Source organism: Eleginops maclovinus, chromosome 15 (assembly GCF_036324505.1).
Source record: "Eleginops maclovinus isolate JMC-PN-2008 ecotype Puerto Natales chromosome 15, JC_Emac_rtc_rv5, whole genome shotgun sequence".
In the NCBI taxonomy this organism is placed as follows: domain Eukaryota; kingdom Metazoa; phylum Chordata; class Actinopteri; order Perciformes; family Eleginopidae; genus Eleginops; species Eleginops maclovinus.
The window spans coordinates 19,567,996-19,586,353 of NC_086363.1; the positions used below are offsets into that span (position 1 = coordinate 19,567,996).

At 41.7% G+C, this 18,358-nt stretch overlaps 2 protein-coding genes across 3 annotated transcripts in view; one reads left to right on the plus strand and one right to left on the minus strand.

Annotated features, from left to right (window-relative positions):
- The first annotated feature begins 2,382 nt into the window (after nucleotides 1-2,382).
- On the plus strand, nucleotides 2,383-7,676 carry gja10b (gap junction protein alpha 10 b). The gene is made up of 3 exons (XM_063901829.1): nucleotides 2,383-2,512; nucleotides 2,882-4,288; nucleotides 6,265-7,676. Exons 2-3 carry the CDS (start codon nucleotides 2,903-2,905, stop codon nucleotides 6,301-6,303), a joined length of 1,425 nt encoding a protein of 474 aa, XP_063757899.1. The 5' UTR covers nucleotides 2,383-2,512; nucleotides 2,882-2,902; the 3' UTR covers nucleotides 6,304-7,676.
- Nucleotides 7,677-7,679: 3 nt separating this feature from the next.
- Nucleotides 7,680-18,358, minus strand: part of bach2b (BTB and CNC homology 1, basic leucine zipper transcription factor 2b) — an 87,289-nt gene continuing 76,610 nt past the window's right edge. For both annotated transcript variants that reach the window (XM_063901826.1, XM_063901828.1), the window contains 2 exons: nucleotides 13,956-14,162; nucleotides 7,680-13,172 (listed from right to left, as the gene is read on the minus strand). In XM_063901826.1, the coding sequence (XP_063757896.1) occupies nucleotides 12,720-13,172; nucleotides 13,956-14,162 (660 nt within the window). In that variant the 3' untranslated portion in view covers nucleotides 7,680-12,719. The remainder of the gene's footprint in view (nucleotides 13,173-13,955; nucleotides 14,163-18,358) is intronic.

Sequence of the window (18,358 nt, forward strand, 5' to 3'; positions counted from 1 at the left end):
TGATCACCATCTGGTGGTGAGTTGGGTCGAGTGACAGGGGAAGCCTCTGGACAGACCTGGTAAGCCCAAACGTTTAGTGCTGGTGAACTGGGAACGTCTGGAGGAATCCCAAGTCCAGGAGGCCTTGAACTCACACCTCTGGCGGAGCTTTTCAGGCATCCCTGTGGAGGCTGGGGATATTGAACCAGAGTGGGCGGCGTTCAAAGCCTCTATTGCCGAAGCTGCGGCGGGGAGCTGTGGTCTCAAGGTCTCAGGGGCCTAATCAGGGGTAACCCTCGAACCTCCTGGTGGACACCGGTGGTCAGGGAAGCTGTCCGACTGAAGAAGGAGGCCTTCCGGGATATGTTATCCCTTGGTACTCCTGACGTATTGCAAGGTATTGACAGGCCCGAAGGGCAGCAGCCTCAGCCGTGGCGACGCAAAGCAGCGGGTGTGGGAGAAGTTCGGAGAAGTCATGGAGAAGGACTTTCGGTCGGCACCAAAGTTGTTCTGGAAAACCGTCCAACACCTCAGGAGGGGGAAGCAGGGAACCATCCAAGCTGTGTACAGTAAGGATGGGATGCTGTTGACCTCAACTGATAGGGTGTTAGGGCGGTGCAAGGAACACTTTGAGGAACTCCTGAACCCAACATCTCCGCCCTCTATGTTAAAGGTGGAGCTGGAGTATGAAGGGGGATCAACTCCAATCTCACGGGGGGAACTCACTGATGTAGTCAAACAACTCCACAGTAGCAAAGCCCCGGGGGTGGATGAGATCCGCCCAGAAATGCTGAAGGCTCTGGGTGTTGAGGGACTGTCATGGTTGACACGTCTCATCAACATCGAAGCGTCGAAGTCGGAAAGAGTACCGAAGGAGTGGCAGACCGGGGTGGTGGTTCCTCTTTTTAAAAAGGGGGATCAGAGGGTGTGTGCCAATTACAGAGGCATCACATTACTCAGCCTCCCCGGGAAAGTTTACTCTAAGGTGCTGGAAAGGAGGGTCTTCCCGATTGTCGAACCTCTGATTGAGGAGGAACAATGCGGATTTCGTCCTGGTCGTGGAACGACAGACCAGCTTTTTACTCTGGCAGGGATCCTGGAGGGTTAGGGAATGAGGCCTTACACCAAGTTAAGGAGTTCAAGTATCTCGGGGTCTTGTTCTCGAGTGAGGGAACAATGGAGCGTGAGATAGGCCAGAGAATCGGAGCAGCGGGAGCGCTACTGCAGTCGCTTTACTGTACCGTTGTGACGAAAAGAGAGCTGAGCCAGAAGGCAAAGCTCTCTGTCTACCGGGCCATTTTCGTTCCTACCCTCACCTAAGGTCATGAAGGATGGGTCATGACCGAAAGAACGAGATCGCGGATACAAGCGGCCGAAATGGGATTTCTCCGCAGGGTGGCTGGCATCTCCCTTAGGGATAAGGTGAGAAGTTCAGTCATCCGGGAGGTACTCGGAGTAGAACCGCTGCTCCTTCGCGTTGAAAGGAGCCAGTTGAGGTGGTTCGGGCACCTAGTGAGGATGCCACCTGGGCGCCTCCCTAGGGAGGTGTTCCAGACACGTCCAGCTGGGAAGGGCCCGAGGAGAAGACCAAGGACCAGGTGGAGGGATTATATCTCTTCGCTGTCCTGGGAGCGCCTTGGAATCCCCCAGTCAGAGCTGGTTGATGTGGTCAGGGAAAGAGAAGTTTGGGGCTCTCTGCTGGTGCTGTTACCTCCGCGACCCTGACGGATAAGCGGGAGAAGATGGATGGATGGATGGATGGAGTAAAATTACACCATTCACCTCTAAATTGTGGTGGAGTAGAAATACAAAGTTGCATACAATTGAAATACTCAAGCACCTAAAAATTGTACTTAAGTACAGTACTTGAGTAGATACTAGTACTAGTAGTACTACCCCTCGCCTCTGCCAACAAAAGGTTATTCTCATGTTTGGTAGTTGAGTAAAGTCATTTCCCACCACCGCATCTTTCTCATGCCTGAAATCTGTGCATTTGATTCCAAACCCATGGGCATCAGCATGCTGCTACAATAGCCTCCACCTAGCTGCAGGAATATATATCCAAAACAAAATCATCACATATGTCTAACACTGGGGATGAGGTCAGGACCTGGGTTGGGATCCAGTTCATCCCAAAGGATCTGACAACAAACTGTAAAATATTTCTGGATAGAGCTGCTTATGTGCAAACACAAACTGTTATGCACAATATTGCACTTTATAAGCAGGAGAGTTGAACAGATTGTACGAGTCGGTGTATTGACTTTTTAGTTGATGCTATTTATACTGTGCTGTCCTGGTAAAATTGTCAGGGTGAGATAACCTCAGGGCATGATGGGGACTGCACTGGATCAATGGCTTCAAACAGGAGTCCTAGTTTGCGATAGAATGGAACAGTGTCAGCTCCATCGCACAGTGGGTTCTCATCTGTCTTCGAGGGACCACAAATGAGCCCCGATGTCTCTACGAAGGAGTCTGCTGTTCTATAAGAGCTTTACGCTGAAGGACGTGAGACAAGGACTCTAGAAAACATGTAAGTAAAAAAGATCTTTTGACTTTTAATTCTAATGCCTGTCTTCTATCCTTGCTCCTAAATGATAGAATGAGCTCCCCATTGACATCAATGTAGAGGAAACTGCATATTTCCAGTGCAATCTTATAACCCCTCTGTTTCGATTGTACCTTGGCAGTTAAATTCTACAAAAAAGAAAAAATGTCAAGCACTTTAAAAGGTTAATTGAGGCCCTGTACCTAATTCACCAGCACTTAAAACGGTATTCATTGCTTGAAGTGAATATATCTGCACTTTCCTTGTTGTTCAGAGTTTGTTTCTCTATGGTTCTTACAATTATTGTAAGTCGCAAAGCCTTAAAATGACTCATGTTACTTTATCCATCAACAGATAATAATAATATGACAGAAGATGGGGGATTGGAACTTATTAGGGAGCATTTTAGAAGAAGTCCACATTCATTCCACCATTGTGGGGAAGATCTGGCTCACCATCCTCTTCATTTTCCGCATGCTTGTGCTTGGCGTTGCGGCTGAGGATGTGTGGGACGACGAAAACAGCGAGTTTGTCTGCAACACGGAGCAACCCGGCTGCAAGAACGTCTGCTACGACCAGGCCTTCCCCATCTCCCTCATCCGCTACTGGGTGCTGCAGATCATCTTTGTGTCCTCGCCCTCTCTGGTCTACATGGGGCATGCATTGTACCGTCTGAGGACCCTGGAAAAGGAGAGGCACAGGAAGAAAGCATGTCTGAAGGCTGAGCTGGAGGGCACGGACCCCTTCCAGCAGGAGGACCATAAGAGGATCGAGCGAGAGCTCAGGAAACTGGATGAACAGAAGAAAGTGAGGAAGGCTCCACTCAGAGGCTCGCTGCTGCGCACATATGTTTTCCATATCTTAACCAGATCTGCGGTGGAGGTGGGTTTCATCATCGGTCAATGTGCTCTGTATGGCATTGGACTGTCCCCTTTGTACAAATGTGAGAGGCTGCCCTGCCCCAACAGCGTGGATTGTTTTGTGTCCCGGCCAACAGAGAAGAACATTTTCATGGTCTTCATGCTGGTTATTGCTGGAGTGTCTTTGTTCCTCAACCTCCTCGAGATTTTCCACCTGGGGGTGAAGAAGATCAAACAGAGCCTGTATGGATACAAATACGGAGACGATGAGAGCGTGTGCCGGTCAAAGAAAAACTCCATGGTGCAGCAGGTGTGTGTGCTCTCTAACTCCTCACCGCAGAAGTTGATGCAGCTCACTCACATGACCTGTTCTGCTGGCTCTGATGCTCAAAGGGGGAGTGTGGCCCTTGCGACCACTCGCAATCGGGAGGGCTCCAACAGCCAGCAGCCTGCACACACAAACCTGCTGGGTCAACCTGACCTCCAGGGTCTGCAGCAGACGAGGGGCCACTCTGCGGACAACAGAAAGCCGTCCTGCAGCAGTGACGAGTCCAATGAAGCTCACGGCTCAGGCCGGCCCCAGTACGAGGGCCCCCGACCCACACTGATGGCGGGACACATGGAGATCCCCGCCGCCCTGAGGAACGCTCCGAGGAAGCAGAGCAGAGTGAGTACCTGTAAGGAGTACAGCGACATGAGTGATTCTCCAGAGAGCGACCACTACCCCACGGCCAGGAAGTGCAGCTTCATGTCCCGGGGCCTGTCGGAGGAATTGCTGGCCTCCACATCGGACAGCACCGGCTCCCAGAGCGGAGCAGACGTGGAGGCCCAGCACCTGAACCAGGGAGAGAGTCCAGCAGTGACCCCCCCGCCCCCAGCCAGCGGGAGGAGGATGTCTATGGTGAGTAAAGACCTGGTTTATCCATTTGCACTGAAAAATATACAGTTATGTGACATAATACATTTAATTAAAGTCAACATTTCAGTTTCTTCAGTGTGGAGCCTTTAAATCAATAAAAAGTATTATTATAAATCAAATCAAATCAAGGTTTTTGGCTTTACAGATTAACCAACCAATGACTTTTTTTTACCAGAAAATGATAAAAGACGTGAAAAAATGTATAATACAATTGAAGTAGATGAAGACAGTAAGAGTACAATAAAATAATATACCATAACATGTATGACGCAGGAGGACAAACATAAGGTATTAAAATGTATTATTATTATTATTAAAAAGTTAAAGGCATTGTTTGCCTCCCTAATGAATAAATCTTAACAAAGAAGTATAATCAGTAGTAAAATTCAACTAAATCCCAGGCTAAAAAAATGTATGTTTCACTCATGGAAGATTCAAAGTGCATAAAAAAATCAAATCAAATAAAGGCACTACAAAAACACATTGTCACCATGTGACCATTGTTACTTTAAGTAAAAGTAGAAGAGTTTTTTTTTAAATACTAAGTGCTGAATTAAAAATGTTATGTAGGTAGAATTACAGCAGTATTAGAAGCAAAATGCATAAAAAGTAAAAGTTCTCCTCATACAGAATGGCTGTTTTCATGTTTAATAGAATATTATTTTGTTTTTAACATTAACAAATACATGTCATATCAACCTACATTTGATCCAATTTAAGTTATTTTAAAGTACTTGGTATTTGTAGTACTTTACTGCATCAGAGGCATTATCACGTACGAAGTAGCGAGTAACTATTAGTGTTAAATCAATTAGGAGGATTAAATAGTAAAATATTTTCCTCAAAAATGTAATGGAGTGAAAGTGTAATGTAGCATAAAATGGAAATGCCCAGGTATGTAGTATATAATACTCAGGTATCAAGTAGGTCCAGAAATGACTTGTCAGACCTTGTGTCAGTGACACTCAGCGGTGGGGGCTGATTGTGTTTCATTCAGGCATGGATGTCTCCATTAGTGTGAGAAACTAATGACAGGGCCATGCCTATCAGAAGGGCTGTGCTGCTCTCTGCTGGACAGCACTTGAACATAATGCCACCCTTCACTCGGCTTTCTGTCTAGTCATTTTTAAATTCATGTCATACTCTCAAACTGCAAACTGCAGCTCCCTCTAAACATGTTGTTATTCAATTAAATGTATTTTCAATGAAAGAGGCAAGATCGGAAAACAAACTTCTGGTGCTGTATTTAAGTCTGATCTAAATTGTTTTCCATTCTGTATTTACGACGAACCCATAAATGAAGGGATTCTTTCTTTAGTATTTCTTGGTTCCTTTTTAAAAAAATCTGCAAACAAACAGCTGGGTCAAACAAGTTTGGACAGTTATAGTTTTTATAATTGTATACTATTTAGAGCAGGGCAGTGGAGCCGTTTCATCATTATATGGCCCAAATGAGTTTTAAAACAATGAACACATCCGGTCAGAAATGTTCATTTGCCAAACTTTATCCACCCTGTTTCAACTATAAAAAAAATATCTCAGGCAGGAAAATCTGTCTAGAAGTCCCTTTCTGGTGCACATCCACTGCAGGAAGGTGACAATTTAACCCCCTGTGTTTTTCACATTTTGGTATTGCTTCGGTCGAAATTGACCCAGGCCATAATTGGGATTTAAAATAAAAATGTACATGCACATGCACAATTCACAATCCACAATATATATATATATATATACATTATCTGTATTTAAAGTTCCAACAATATAGATATGATTTATGATTACTATTTACAAAAAATGTGCTGGATCCCATTTAACAATGGAAATCTCATTTGTCTTCTGGGACAAAGTTATTAACTGGAGGTCAGAAAAAAACGTTTTTCCAGGCTGCTAAGAGACATGTGTTTGTGTCTGTGATTTGGATAATAACCTTCTTTTTCCTGACCATCTTTTTCTTTTAGAGCATGATTCTGGAGCTGTCTTCAATCATGAAAAAGTAAATTGAGAATCACCGTTTTTGTGACCCAGCTGGAGGCATAAAGAAGTTCAAAAGCAACGAGGGATCCTGACTCCAAAGGAACTTAATCCTCTCTCCACTTCATGTTTTCACCGTTAGCATTTAATGTGCATGGACAACAGCTTCAGTCTCATCTGTTACTATGACATTCCATTGACAAAACATTCAACACTTTCTTAATCTACAATACTAATGATATCTTCAGCACCTGATTTATATTGATCATTTGCAAGCCACTTGCTAAATCAAATATGAATCTAAATTAAATTTGGCTTAAAGCACAGTATCTCATATAATGAAACCAGATTGGCTCTGTGACTGAAGATTGTAATTTAAGATTGTGGCATTGGCAACCACAAATGAAGAAGAGGGAACTCTCTTATGGATTGTTTATCAAATCAATGACCCACAGGAAGAAGGCCTCTTCAGATTCAAGATTTTGTTTTGGCTGAGCGTTTCCTAAATTGTGTATGAGACAATGTTTCTGATGATCTTCTATTGTTTTTCTTCTATTAAATTAAATAGTTTAATCTCGGTGATAGTATTTTGATATGCTAAGTAATTTCCTTTGAGATTACGAGATTATAATGACAATTACGATCCCAGGACTACATTTTCATCATGTTTTTTTCTTTTACGGGCAGAAATGTATGGTGGCCAACTGGTGCAAACTCGCTACAACAGCCAAAAACACTTCCATGAGGAGAAATGCACTGCAATTTCAAAATGATGTAAACATTTTGTATAACTGCATGTGCCAAAACAATGAAATTGAAGAAACATCTTCACCAACCTAGACTTTTTAAATATACTGACAAAACACTTACAGTTATGTAACAGACTAGCTCTGCCAACAGAGACAGTAGGTCAACTTTATAATCCTGAACGTCACCAAGCGTTCCAATCCCAGCTGTGTACGTCACTTTTTAGTGTCCCCTGGTTTCTGTTCTGTTTTGAGCTCCTTGAAGCGTTTTGTTTGTGCAGCGCTTTAAGTAAACAATGTGCATGTTTCGTCAGGTTGGTTAATGTTTTTTAAATGCTGCATGTGTTGTCAACTTGGAAAAGATGTTTATTCATTTGCAAGCACATTTTAGTTTTTGTATCCACAGTGTTTTTGGAACAGCAGCTTGTTTCTTCTAATGTAATTGTTTTGGGGCATTATAGCACCTGTCAGCCACTGAAGAAATGGGCTTTCATAGGAAGAAGAGCATGTATTAAAATGACATTCATCAAGTGTACAGAAACACAACTCCAGATGACTGCTAATGTAGCACCCTGTGTCAGATCTATTATTCATTCATCTTTTTTACTGAGCGACATTTGATCTCATTTTTCCAAAAACACCCACAAAACACAAAGTATGATATGCATGTTTCTTTATTTCATAAAGAGAAATGGTGTCTAGACAAAAGAGTCATTTATATAACACTAGCAATTGAAATGAATGAAAATGGGGTTTGCACTATACCATATTTACAATGGTTATTAAGTCATTTTAATTAATTAGGGTCATGTAGCATTTAAAAATGATAAAGGTAAGAACTCTTAGTAGAGTGAGAAATAACAGCTATTTCAAATTGACAATATTAACACAAAACAGTCATCTAGAAAAATGAAAACAAAAAAAACAACAACTTTAACTACAAGCTTAAGAGCTATTACATTAAAAATGATGCACCAAAATCTACTAATACAATAATCCATATAATCTGTGTAAAAAGCATGTAGAAAAACACCTGATGCGGTTTGCTGATACAGTCATTGACCAGTTATGAGAGGTATGAAGGATTTCACAGGTAGATAAGTGTGAGAAAGTCCGCACTGGTGACTCAGGGATGGGGGCCGGGCCCCTGCATACACTCACTTCACTTGAATGTGAACTATGGCCTCTGCAAGTTCTAAGGCAAATATCGGAGGTGCACTTGAATCCATGTAATGCTGAGCCATCCCAAAAGGTGGAATAAAGACAAGGTGAGGTAACTTTGTCTCTTTCCACGACACCAACAACCAGTCCAATTAAACCGAGCGATTTTTGCATGGCAATAGTTGATCAAACATGACATGACACCTATTTGTAAACATTTTCCATTTTTATATTTTACTCAATGATCTCAGCCTGCGCATTCAACCAGGATACCAGAATTGTTTTGTTGTTCTTCAAGAACAGTTGAGCAATATGGGAGAAAGGCATGTTTTTGTTCATATTATTTTATAGAACAACCTTTGGAGTTGAAAAGCCAGTGTTTGTTTCAGAGAAGCAGCAACACAAAAGTTCAATTAAACAAGACAACTACACAGCAAAAGATAGGAGCATTGAGTTAGAGCCAGTCTGCTGTAACGGCCATAACCAACAAGTATCAAGAGTCAACTGAGAGTTATTTTATGCTAAATATTACATAGTTTTAAAGCTGCACCAATAGTTTTTAAATCAAAAGAACAAGTGAACATTGTGAATGAGGTTGCTAAACATTAAGCAAAGAAATATAACCAACACTTCTCCTTCATCACCACTGAACATTTTAACCTCTTTTAACTCATTGCTTTTTTATTTCCAAGAAGCCAGTTCTGCTCTCACTTAATCTTGTTTCCAGCAGCAGGCAGATGTTTTAAACAAAAAAAAGGAAAGCTTTAAAATGAGATTTTTGTGCTCGGATACATAGTAAGTTAGCTGGTGATCAAAGTGGAGCCAGTTATAGTTCTTGTGAATTGGTGGAGATCAGGAACAATGAGCTAAAAAGAAAGGGGAATATTTAAACCCATTTATATGATGACACGCACACAACTCCAAATGAATCATAATGTTGCTTTCTTTGCTTGTTGTAAAGGTGAAAAGTTAATTGATGCAGCTTTAAGTATTTCTAACAAACAATTTAAAAGGGGCATTAATTTGAATTGAAAAAGTAAGCACTAAAGTAAAAAAAAAAAACCTGCTTCAGAGGGATGTACATAGAGAGCAGGTTAAATGCTTGGCACCTGAGACAGTAAAGGGTTGGTTCACCCAAAGGACCAAAAACCTTTTGTCACATCTATCTGTAACTAGCAAGGCCTATAGTTGTGGTTTTATTCACCAAAGTTTTGACATTGTCTGAAAAAATACTGTTCACAACAATGTGCTAATTCAGAGTAACAGGAGAGTACTTTCTTCAGTTGTGTGAGAACCACAAAGGCAGACTGTAAAGAGACAGATATCCCAAAACGTGAACCAATGAAACCACAACTATCTGCATGACCAGTGTCCACAAGAAATACAATAAGTAACAATTTGTTTTTGTAACTTCAATGGACCCTTTAAACAAGAGTGGAAATGTTGCAGAGGATGCCTATTACTACACTTTGACTGAGCAGTGAATCACCTCTTCACCCGAGCTCTACAGGATTCTAAGGTTTGTTAAGTTGAATTATCAACATTCAATGGGTAGAAGTTCTGCTATACAAAAAAAAAGTATTATTAATGTGTGAGGAGATACTCAGGGGCCTTTGTTACAATAGTTTTGCTACAACACAAACTTCACAAATTCATTCTCTCCACACAGAGACAGAAAGTCAGAGTCGGTGCTCTCCAATGCAACATCGGGCTTCCTCAATTTAAAATTAAGCCAATGAAAAAGAACATGAAAAAAGGTGAAAAGAAATGTCTCTAATGTTTAGCTTTCTGCCTAGAACAACGTACAATATCTATGTGGGTAAATACTGTTTTGCTGCAGTAAATATTCATAAAAGAATGAAGAAGAGTACAAATTTGATAAAGGGCTGAACAAACACAAAAAAAACCCACCAGCGGATGAAGGTCCTCTACTGCTGTGTATATGAGCGTGTGTGTGTGTGTGTGTGTGTGTGTGTGTGTGTGTGTGTGTGTGTGTGTGTGTGTGTGTGTGTGTGTGTGTGTGTGTATTTGAGTCTTTGTGTCTGCCTTTTAAGAATTTAAAGACAATTTTATAATATACACTTAATTGTTTGGCTGTATAACAGAAACAGTCTCACATGAGACATTATGTTTTATACTACATCTTTAATTATTTAAAATCTGGAGGAAGAACTTTGAAACATTTCATTTACACTTTAAAGCCCCGATCCCAGACTTGTTTAACCTAAAAAAAAATATATTTTGCAGGGATTATTATAAAAACAGTGTCTCAAGTAAGAGCTAGCTGCCACAGGCTATCTTGGTAGCAGTACCTAGCATCTTAGTTTGACCTGCCATACATCTATGAGATTACAATCTAATACCTACTATAAAGTCAATTTAAGTATAGAAATGTTCTTTAAAGTAAGGATAGTACACTTGCAGATCATATATCTCTGAATTACTCAATGAAAGATTACATTGATGTGATGAAACTATTGGAACATCAGCTAGTCTACTAGCAATATTAGCTCAAGCTAGCTCAGGGATCGTCTCTTTGGATTGGGGCTTTAAAGAGCAATATATAAAGTTTCAAATCCATTTGAATTGAACCTTCTGCTAGAGTACGGCCATGAAAGCCTCCTTTAGTTAGGTTGATATCAGCTCTTTCTGTCTGTTTATACATTTCCAAAATATATCAGTTTAAAAGCAGACTGCTTCAGAGACAACTCACAAGGTAAACAGAAGAAGACAAGCTAACTAGGCCTAAAGCTAGGCAGCATGCAAGCACATCACAAAGGAGGATGTTCAAACAAACGTTAGGGCAAACGTGTTACTATCTTATATGATTGTTACTCAACCAACATATACACTGCTTTCACGTCGAATAAAATTTAAATTAGCTTATTCAATTCCTAAAGAAATACAAATATAAGTTCTAAAACATTAGCTTCTTTTTAGCTTTGAGATACATTTTCTTCATAAAGATATTTTATTGTATATTTATATCCACAAGATGTTTCCTCTTGAAGTTTAAATGCTCCAGTCTGAGACTTTGAGGAAGTCTGAAACAAAAACAAAGACCTTATGAAGTGCTAAATGGCTTTGAGCGCTTGGGGTCTAAAAAAAGTGCCTGATTGAAGTCAATATTTTTCTCTTTCTCAGGATCAATTTGAAAAGAAATGAAAGTATTTGTCACTTTTTTGTTGACTGCACTTTTTGCTGTCTCCTAACATCTAACTGCAACACTGAATAAACCCAAAACACGTCTGCGAGAGTGTACATAAAGAGCATCTTAAAATACTGATAAGAAATAAAATATCCTCCAAACAGCACAATGCAGAACTCTTTTTTCACATTTAAAGAGGCAAAGGGGGAGGGGCCTTGTGTTAAACACAACTTGAAGGTCTAATTTGTATACATGCACGGGGCTCAAAATTGTACATCTGTGTTGACGCATGTGTCTGTATGTACTGCATGTGTGTGTCTTCATGTGTGGAGCTGATTTCCTGAGTATAGGAACGCTCACCGTGATAGGGAGCATTCGTTAGGCAGGACAGGAAACAGCAAAGCAAAGATTTTCCCTTAGCAAAAGGTGCTTGATATAACCCCGTGAAAAAGAAACGTCTAAGCCTCTACCAGTACAAAATCACTGTTACAGTCATCATGCTCCATACTATGTACATTTCTGCCAAACAAGCACTTGAAAGTCACCGTTACAACATCCAAATACAATGGTATTGCTGATGAGTGGGAAATAAAAATAGCCATCTAACCATCTGCAAAAAACGTTTTCCTTTAAATTCAGTGCTGAGGAAGGCAAAGGAGGAATGTTTTCGGTTACAGCCTGCACACAGTTCTCCTGCACAGAATTACAAATGCCAGACGCTCGAAGACATTTTTGCATATGAACATTTTAAAAAGTCAACAGCATCTTAACTCTCCCGTGTACAGAAGCTGCATTCTCATTTTTCATGAATTAGGTTGAACATTCAGAGGATTCTTTTTTTCCTGAGTTTGAATTGCTGTGACGAAAAGGGCCACTGAGATATAGTGAGAGACGAACCAAAGACAGACAGAGAGAAAGAAAAGTGAGACAGAAAGAGGTAGAGAAGATTGATAGAGACAGAGTGGGGGACAGAAAAAGAGGAAGGCAGGAACAGAGAGACACAGAGAGCTGCTGTTTAGGTCCGATGAGGTTCCACTTTGACTTGTGAAGTGACACATGGGGGGGCGAGTCCCCACTGTAGAGGTTGCTGTTGGGCGAGGATAGCACCATTGTAATGTTTGGTGAGAAGTTCCCACTCTGTCATGGTAAGAGGAGAATACCTGGAGAACAGTATTGCTGCTGTTAAGACAACTTTAGTGTCAACCGTTCAAAAAAAAAACCCAAAAAAATAAACAGCACAAAAAGACATAAATAAAACAAAGCTTGTTTTTCAGTGAACACTGGCAGAGGCTGACTGTCTCAGCAACCCTGAGAGAGGGTTTGTCAGAAGAGTAAAATTAAATAATAAAAAAAACATCAAAAACAACAACACAGAGAACCACCACTACTAAGCGCAGTCCTTCCTCGGCTGCTCGTCAGTTGTACATTTGTCAGTCATTTCCTGGCAGAAATCCACCGTTACCGCCTGGTTGGATTTGACCATCCCTGACTTGTCATACAGGCCGGCGTCCTGGTCGTCCGTTTCTCTGTCCGGACTGTTTCTGACTGCAGAGTCGGGATCACTATCTGCTGGCCCGGGTGATCCGTGGAAGCTGGGCTCTGGCGTGGCCGAGCCAGAGTGGGTGGTGAGGTCGATGCTGGTGGTGGTGTTGGGGATGGTGTCAGTGGAGTTTGTGGGCCGCAGCACGGGGCAGTAGTGGTGGAGAGACTGGACCTGCTCGGGGCTCAGCTGCACGTCCCGGCACACCTCCTGGGAAAGGCAGGAGAAGTTCTCCCATAGCTCCCCCATACACGCCTTCAGCTGGTTCCTCTCCGTCAGCAGCTTCTCCTTCTCATTCACCTGCACACACACACACACACACACACACACACACACACACACACACACACACACACACACACACACACACACACACACACACACACACACACACACACACACACACACACACACACACACACACACACAGTTGGGATTTGAAGGATATAGTTTAGTTCATTCATGAAAAACCATACTAGCATTAGCTTATGTCTTCTGGTTTTTGGGTAGGGTATCCAAAATAATATCTCTTAAGTGCTTTCCCTCCAAACAAAAACACACCAACACAAACTAACATCAGAATTTTCTCTTTCACGTCAAAATAACCCATTTTGTCATTGCCTTCCGAAACTGCTCATATAAAGGTTTTCTGATCTGCTCATCAACAGGATATACATGTCTATTATTGTCTTTCAAAACTGTACTGAAAACACTTACTTATCCTATTTTTATTGATATCCTGTGATTTACATGTTCATCTTTATTCAACATAAATGCTTTCACTGTCATAGGTCAGTTACATCCTCTCCTTATAAACCCAATAATCTTTTCTCTACAACATACTCTAAAACATGTATTTCTATTCCTTATCAACCCTACCATCTTGCATATATTCCCCATCCCTGCACACACTGCCGCACACACCAGAGGACACTAAAGGTGTGAGAGTGCTGAGACAGACTATGAGATCTGTGAACAGTGTTTCATCACATCATCATTTCCTTTTCTCTGCTCAGGTGGTTGGTGTTTGATGAGCTGGACAGATGACAGGAAGTGACAGTGAGGTGGAAACTGATGACTCACCAGTTTTCTGATCTCACACTCGAGGTTCATGATGCAGTCGAGCTTCCTCTTACGGCAGCGCTGAGCCGCGATGCGGTTCTTACTCCGCCGCCTCACGTCATGTATAAACTCCAGCTGCTCCGAGGTCAGTTTGTGCATTTTCACCAACATTTGGAAGTCGTTCCGTGGAAGATTTGTGATTTGATCTACAGGGAAAGGCAGCTTCACCTAAAGCAAATGAGAAGGAGCAGACATTAGGCATAAAGACAATATTGTATTTATTTTATTGAGCATGAATAAGGAATGACGGGAGTTGCTCATACGAAAATACAAAGTTCCTTTCTTTCTTTTATGGAGCCTGAAATGTGCTGCTAGAATCATTGCAGACTATTGACAGTGTTTGATCCACATTTAATAACGCAATAAATAATTGATTAATAACATTAAGAATGCATTTTCTCATTTAATGATAAGAAAACGATACATTTGCCAACCATCAAATGGGATGTAAGATGTTGCTGCGAGACAACAAAACCAACAGGATAGGGAAGTATAACACTCATCAACGGAGAGAACTCAAATCTGTGGGCTTCACTATTCTTTAAAAAAAAAAGTTATTTAATTTAAAGAGTAACTTAACACGCAATTTACCATGTTGCCACAATCACAGAGTAGCTCCCCCCCGGATGTTTAACTTGTAGTGTATGGGAGGAGGAGGTTGCATTATACAAAACAAAAAAAGATTGGTTTCTTATATTCTTTTAGACCCAACATCTTTAGATTGGCCTCAAATTCACAGAACTACTTTATCTCCAGATATAGGCTTGAAAACAACTCATGATTAGAGTTTAATAATAGTTTGCAGCACAAAGGCCCCCATTTCAATAACAAGTGACTAATGGTATGAGTCTGGATCGCAATTCTGTATAACCTTTTTTGTTGCGTTGGTGGGGGGATGGGGCTGGGGGTCTTGCCCAAGGACGCTCGACATTGTGACTGCAGGGTCCCACTATGTTTATCAATTTGACCATTGTATTATCACATTTGACTCCAACATGTGAAGCCAAATTCACTTTTGAATGATTCATATCATATTTTAAACAGCAAACAACAGCAAAAACGTCTCGTTCTTGTGTTGATCTGCATAATTAACATCTGCTGGTTTAAAGAAGGAGATTATTGAAGGATTTCTCTCAATAACCAGGTACATTGAGGAGACTGTACAAAGTGAGTCAATGCATCATTCTGCCGTCTCACGATCTGACAGTTACCACACTTCACCACAAGATAGCAGGAGAGTACTGCTTCACAGGCCTCAGAAAACAGGACGCAGCTTTCTCCGCCTTAACCTAAACATGTCGCACGCTCTACAGCAGAGAGGAAAAGGTGATCCAAGAAAAAAGTCCCTCTCCATCTGTCCCGCTGCACCTGGAAACGTGCCAGTGCGACAGATTGAGGGGGGAGTGACTTGTCAACCTGATCCAAATCAGCGTCAGGTGAGTTCTGCAGGCATGAATATCTACACTGGCTCCTTACAGCAGACCTCCTGCACAGCACACTAAATAATTTGTGGAATAAATGCAGCTGTGATTTGGCAAATAGAAATCTGAAATCCGTGTGGAATTTCCTCACTGATATGACAGCACATCAAGGCTGTATGTGTTGGTTCTCTTTTCTCAGTTTGGAGAGCAACAATGAGTCTGTGTCTCTCCCTCAGGTGATGGCAAACCTTATGATAAGCACATCACAGGCACATCCATCCCAGCAGTATCTGTGAGCACCAGGGATGTGTAGCTGCAGGCAGCCAGAGAGGCAGTGCAGGCATAACAAAGAGCCAGAGGAAGACAGCCGGAGAGCCTTGGCAGAGATGAGAGGAGCTGCACATCTCTTTCTGCTCTCGCTTTCCCTTTCCTACCCCGTGGCTGCCTCTCAGGAGCACAGGAAGTCAAACAAAGGAGGAAAAGAGGAGGAAGAGGAGCAGGAAGTACCTCCATAGTACGTGGCTGCTTGAGCCGGGGCAGATCCTCCCTGCTCACATGACCACATGGAAAAAACTGAAACGTTCACTTTAATTAAATGTATCTCGTCAACAGATTTCACATAACTGTATTAGGTTGAAAGCAATAATATTAAGTTGAACCTATTTAAACATAATATTATTGCTTTCAACTAACCTAATTATGTGACATCTGTTGACATAATACATGTAATTAAAGTTTTTTTTTTTCAGTGTAATTGCAGAGGCTGCAGCAGAGTGGGCTAAGCTCTGTTTCTCCACCAGACGCTACACAGCGGGGGCCAAAGCATCACCTAGTGTAGGCGTCGCACCAAGGGGGAGGAAGCAAGGTGCCTACTCATGACATAATTGAAATTGCTCCTCATTGAAGAGCAGACCTAGATGTCAATCTATCCCTGGGAGAGAAAATGTCTTGAGTTCTCTCATTAGAAGTGCAGCCCCTGTGAGCCGCCAGGAGCCCCGCGTCTCATCTCAGCCCGACATCTGCATGCAGACAAATGAATAAATAATGACCCGAGCTTTCAAGGCCACATAGGCTCTCACTACTTTGCCAGGGAAATGACAGCTCCAGGCTCAAAGAAAGGAGCAGGGAAAGCTTTAAAACATCAGTACAGGTTGCCAGCTCCCTGTAAAGTAGAGAGAAGATGACTCTGTTTGTGGGCAGGTAGCTTGTGCACCATTATGCTCAGACCTGAGAGCTTTTCCTCTGCAGGGCCTGATGGGATCTTTGGCGAAACCAGGCCATAAAAACAAGGACACGCTGCGACCTTGTGATGGTTTCTTTCTCCTCTTCCTCCACCAGTCACCGGTACGCAGGGGACAACTAAATTTAGCCGCTTTACCACGAGATCCAGTGCAGTAGCCCGGCTGAGATGAGTCTGCTTCAACACTGGTCATAAATTCAATCCAAACTGTCCTGGAATTACTCAATTAGAATTAGTTATTTATTTTTCCATTCTCTTTGTTCTTCTACCGACCCTCAGTCACTCTTTATCTCAGGGTCATTTTGTACAAATGAGGTACAGAGCCAAAAGTGGGGCTAATCAGAAATCAGCCCCTTGCTTTTCTGAACTGTCCATACATTTTGTCTGATCTGCTGAAAGCTCAGATTTTTTGTCTTGTATGAATGAACTGCTGTTTGTCTGGAAATAGTTATAATAGCACCCCTTAAATAGTATGTTTGTTGACAGTTTAAACACATTAGAAACAGTGTTTAATCATTGGCCTATGGAAGAGTTGGTTGTGTATTTTTTTTTTAATCAAATCCTGTCCTCTTTCTCACTTAAAATCAACTTCTTAGTTGGAATTGTAGATGTAGGGACTAGTTAAGCAGCATTATCTGCTGCTGACATAGTTGGGTCTGAGTAATACTTGTCCTTATCTCCCCCAAACTGAAATGAGAGCTTATCGTGTTACATAAGGTTTATTTTTTCACACATTTGTGTTTCATACCATCTCTGTAATTAACCATGTAATATCTGACATGCTTGTAAATAGGATTATAAAGAAGTAACACACACTCATGACCGCAGTCAGATCATGGAGAGGTTTGCTAGCTGTTGTAGCTTGTCTGCACCATCTTCAGATAAATACATGACTGTTCTGCTGCTCTCTTGCTAAATAATGTCATCATGAATAATATCAACCTGTACTAGGTTCAGACAAAGCTTTATTTATGTGAGAAGCATTGAGTGTCATGTAGAGATTTCAATAGAAAAATTATCGCTTTCTAATTTTACTGACAGCAGCATTTGCAGTAGAAAGATGTGTATTTAATGTGAGAAAAGCATCAAACTTTATCAACAACAACACAACGCCACACTTTGAAGTTGACTCACTGTTTGATTAGACAGGTGATTTCTGGGAATTTGAGTGCACATACACCACAGTACGCTGCCGAGCTGTGGTGAGGTAGCCAGAATCACACGACAAGAATCTTGCAGATTACCACAGACAGGTAGCTGAACACTAAATGTCTGCATATTCCAGGACTAGCACAGGATGTAGGGCCCTGCAGAGGAGTACAGTTTCTGTGTCCCAGTTGGCCCTGGGGGGCCCACGTGCTGTACAGTATGCTGCAACATCCCGGGGAGCTTCAGACCAAACACACTCTCCTCTTCCCAAATAAGAGTTCCAAAATATCCCCACTGTTTAGTCTCTATATTTGTCCCGCTCCCCTAAGCGTTAGCTCCAGGGGCAATTTGAGGGGGTAATGAAGATGCACTGCATCTCATTTCCCCAAAACTGCATTTCTTAAAAATGCATCGAGCTAGATAAATATAGATTTCAAAGTAAAATGCTTGGGTAAACAGAAATCGTCTTGCTCAATTTGAACAAGTAAGGCCTTTTCTGTTAAGTATATGTACTGCACTTAAATACATATTTTAGAAATGAATAAGTAAAAATC

Bases quoted from the DNA above. Each gene is read 5' to 3' on its own strand.
- gja10b (XM_063901829.1), top strand. From the start codon at position 2,903: ATGGGGGATTGGAACTTATTAGGGAGCATTTTAGAAGAAGTCCACATT. The intron at 4,289-6,264 runs GTGAGTAAAGAC...TTTTTCTTTTAG, and splicing joins GCGGGAGGAGGATGTCTATG to AGCATGATTCTGGAGCTGTC.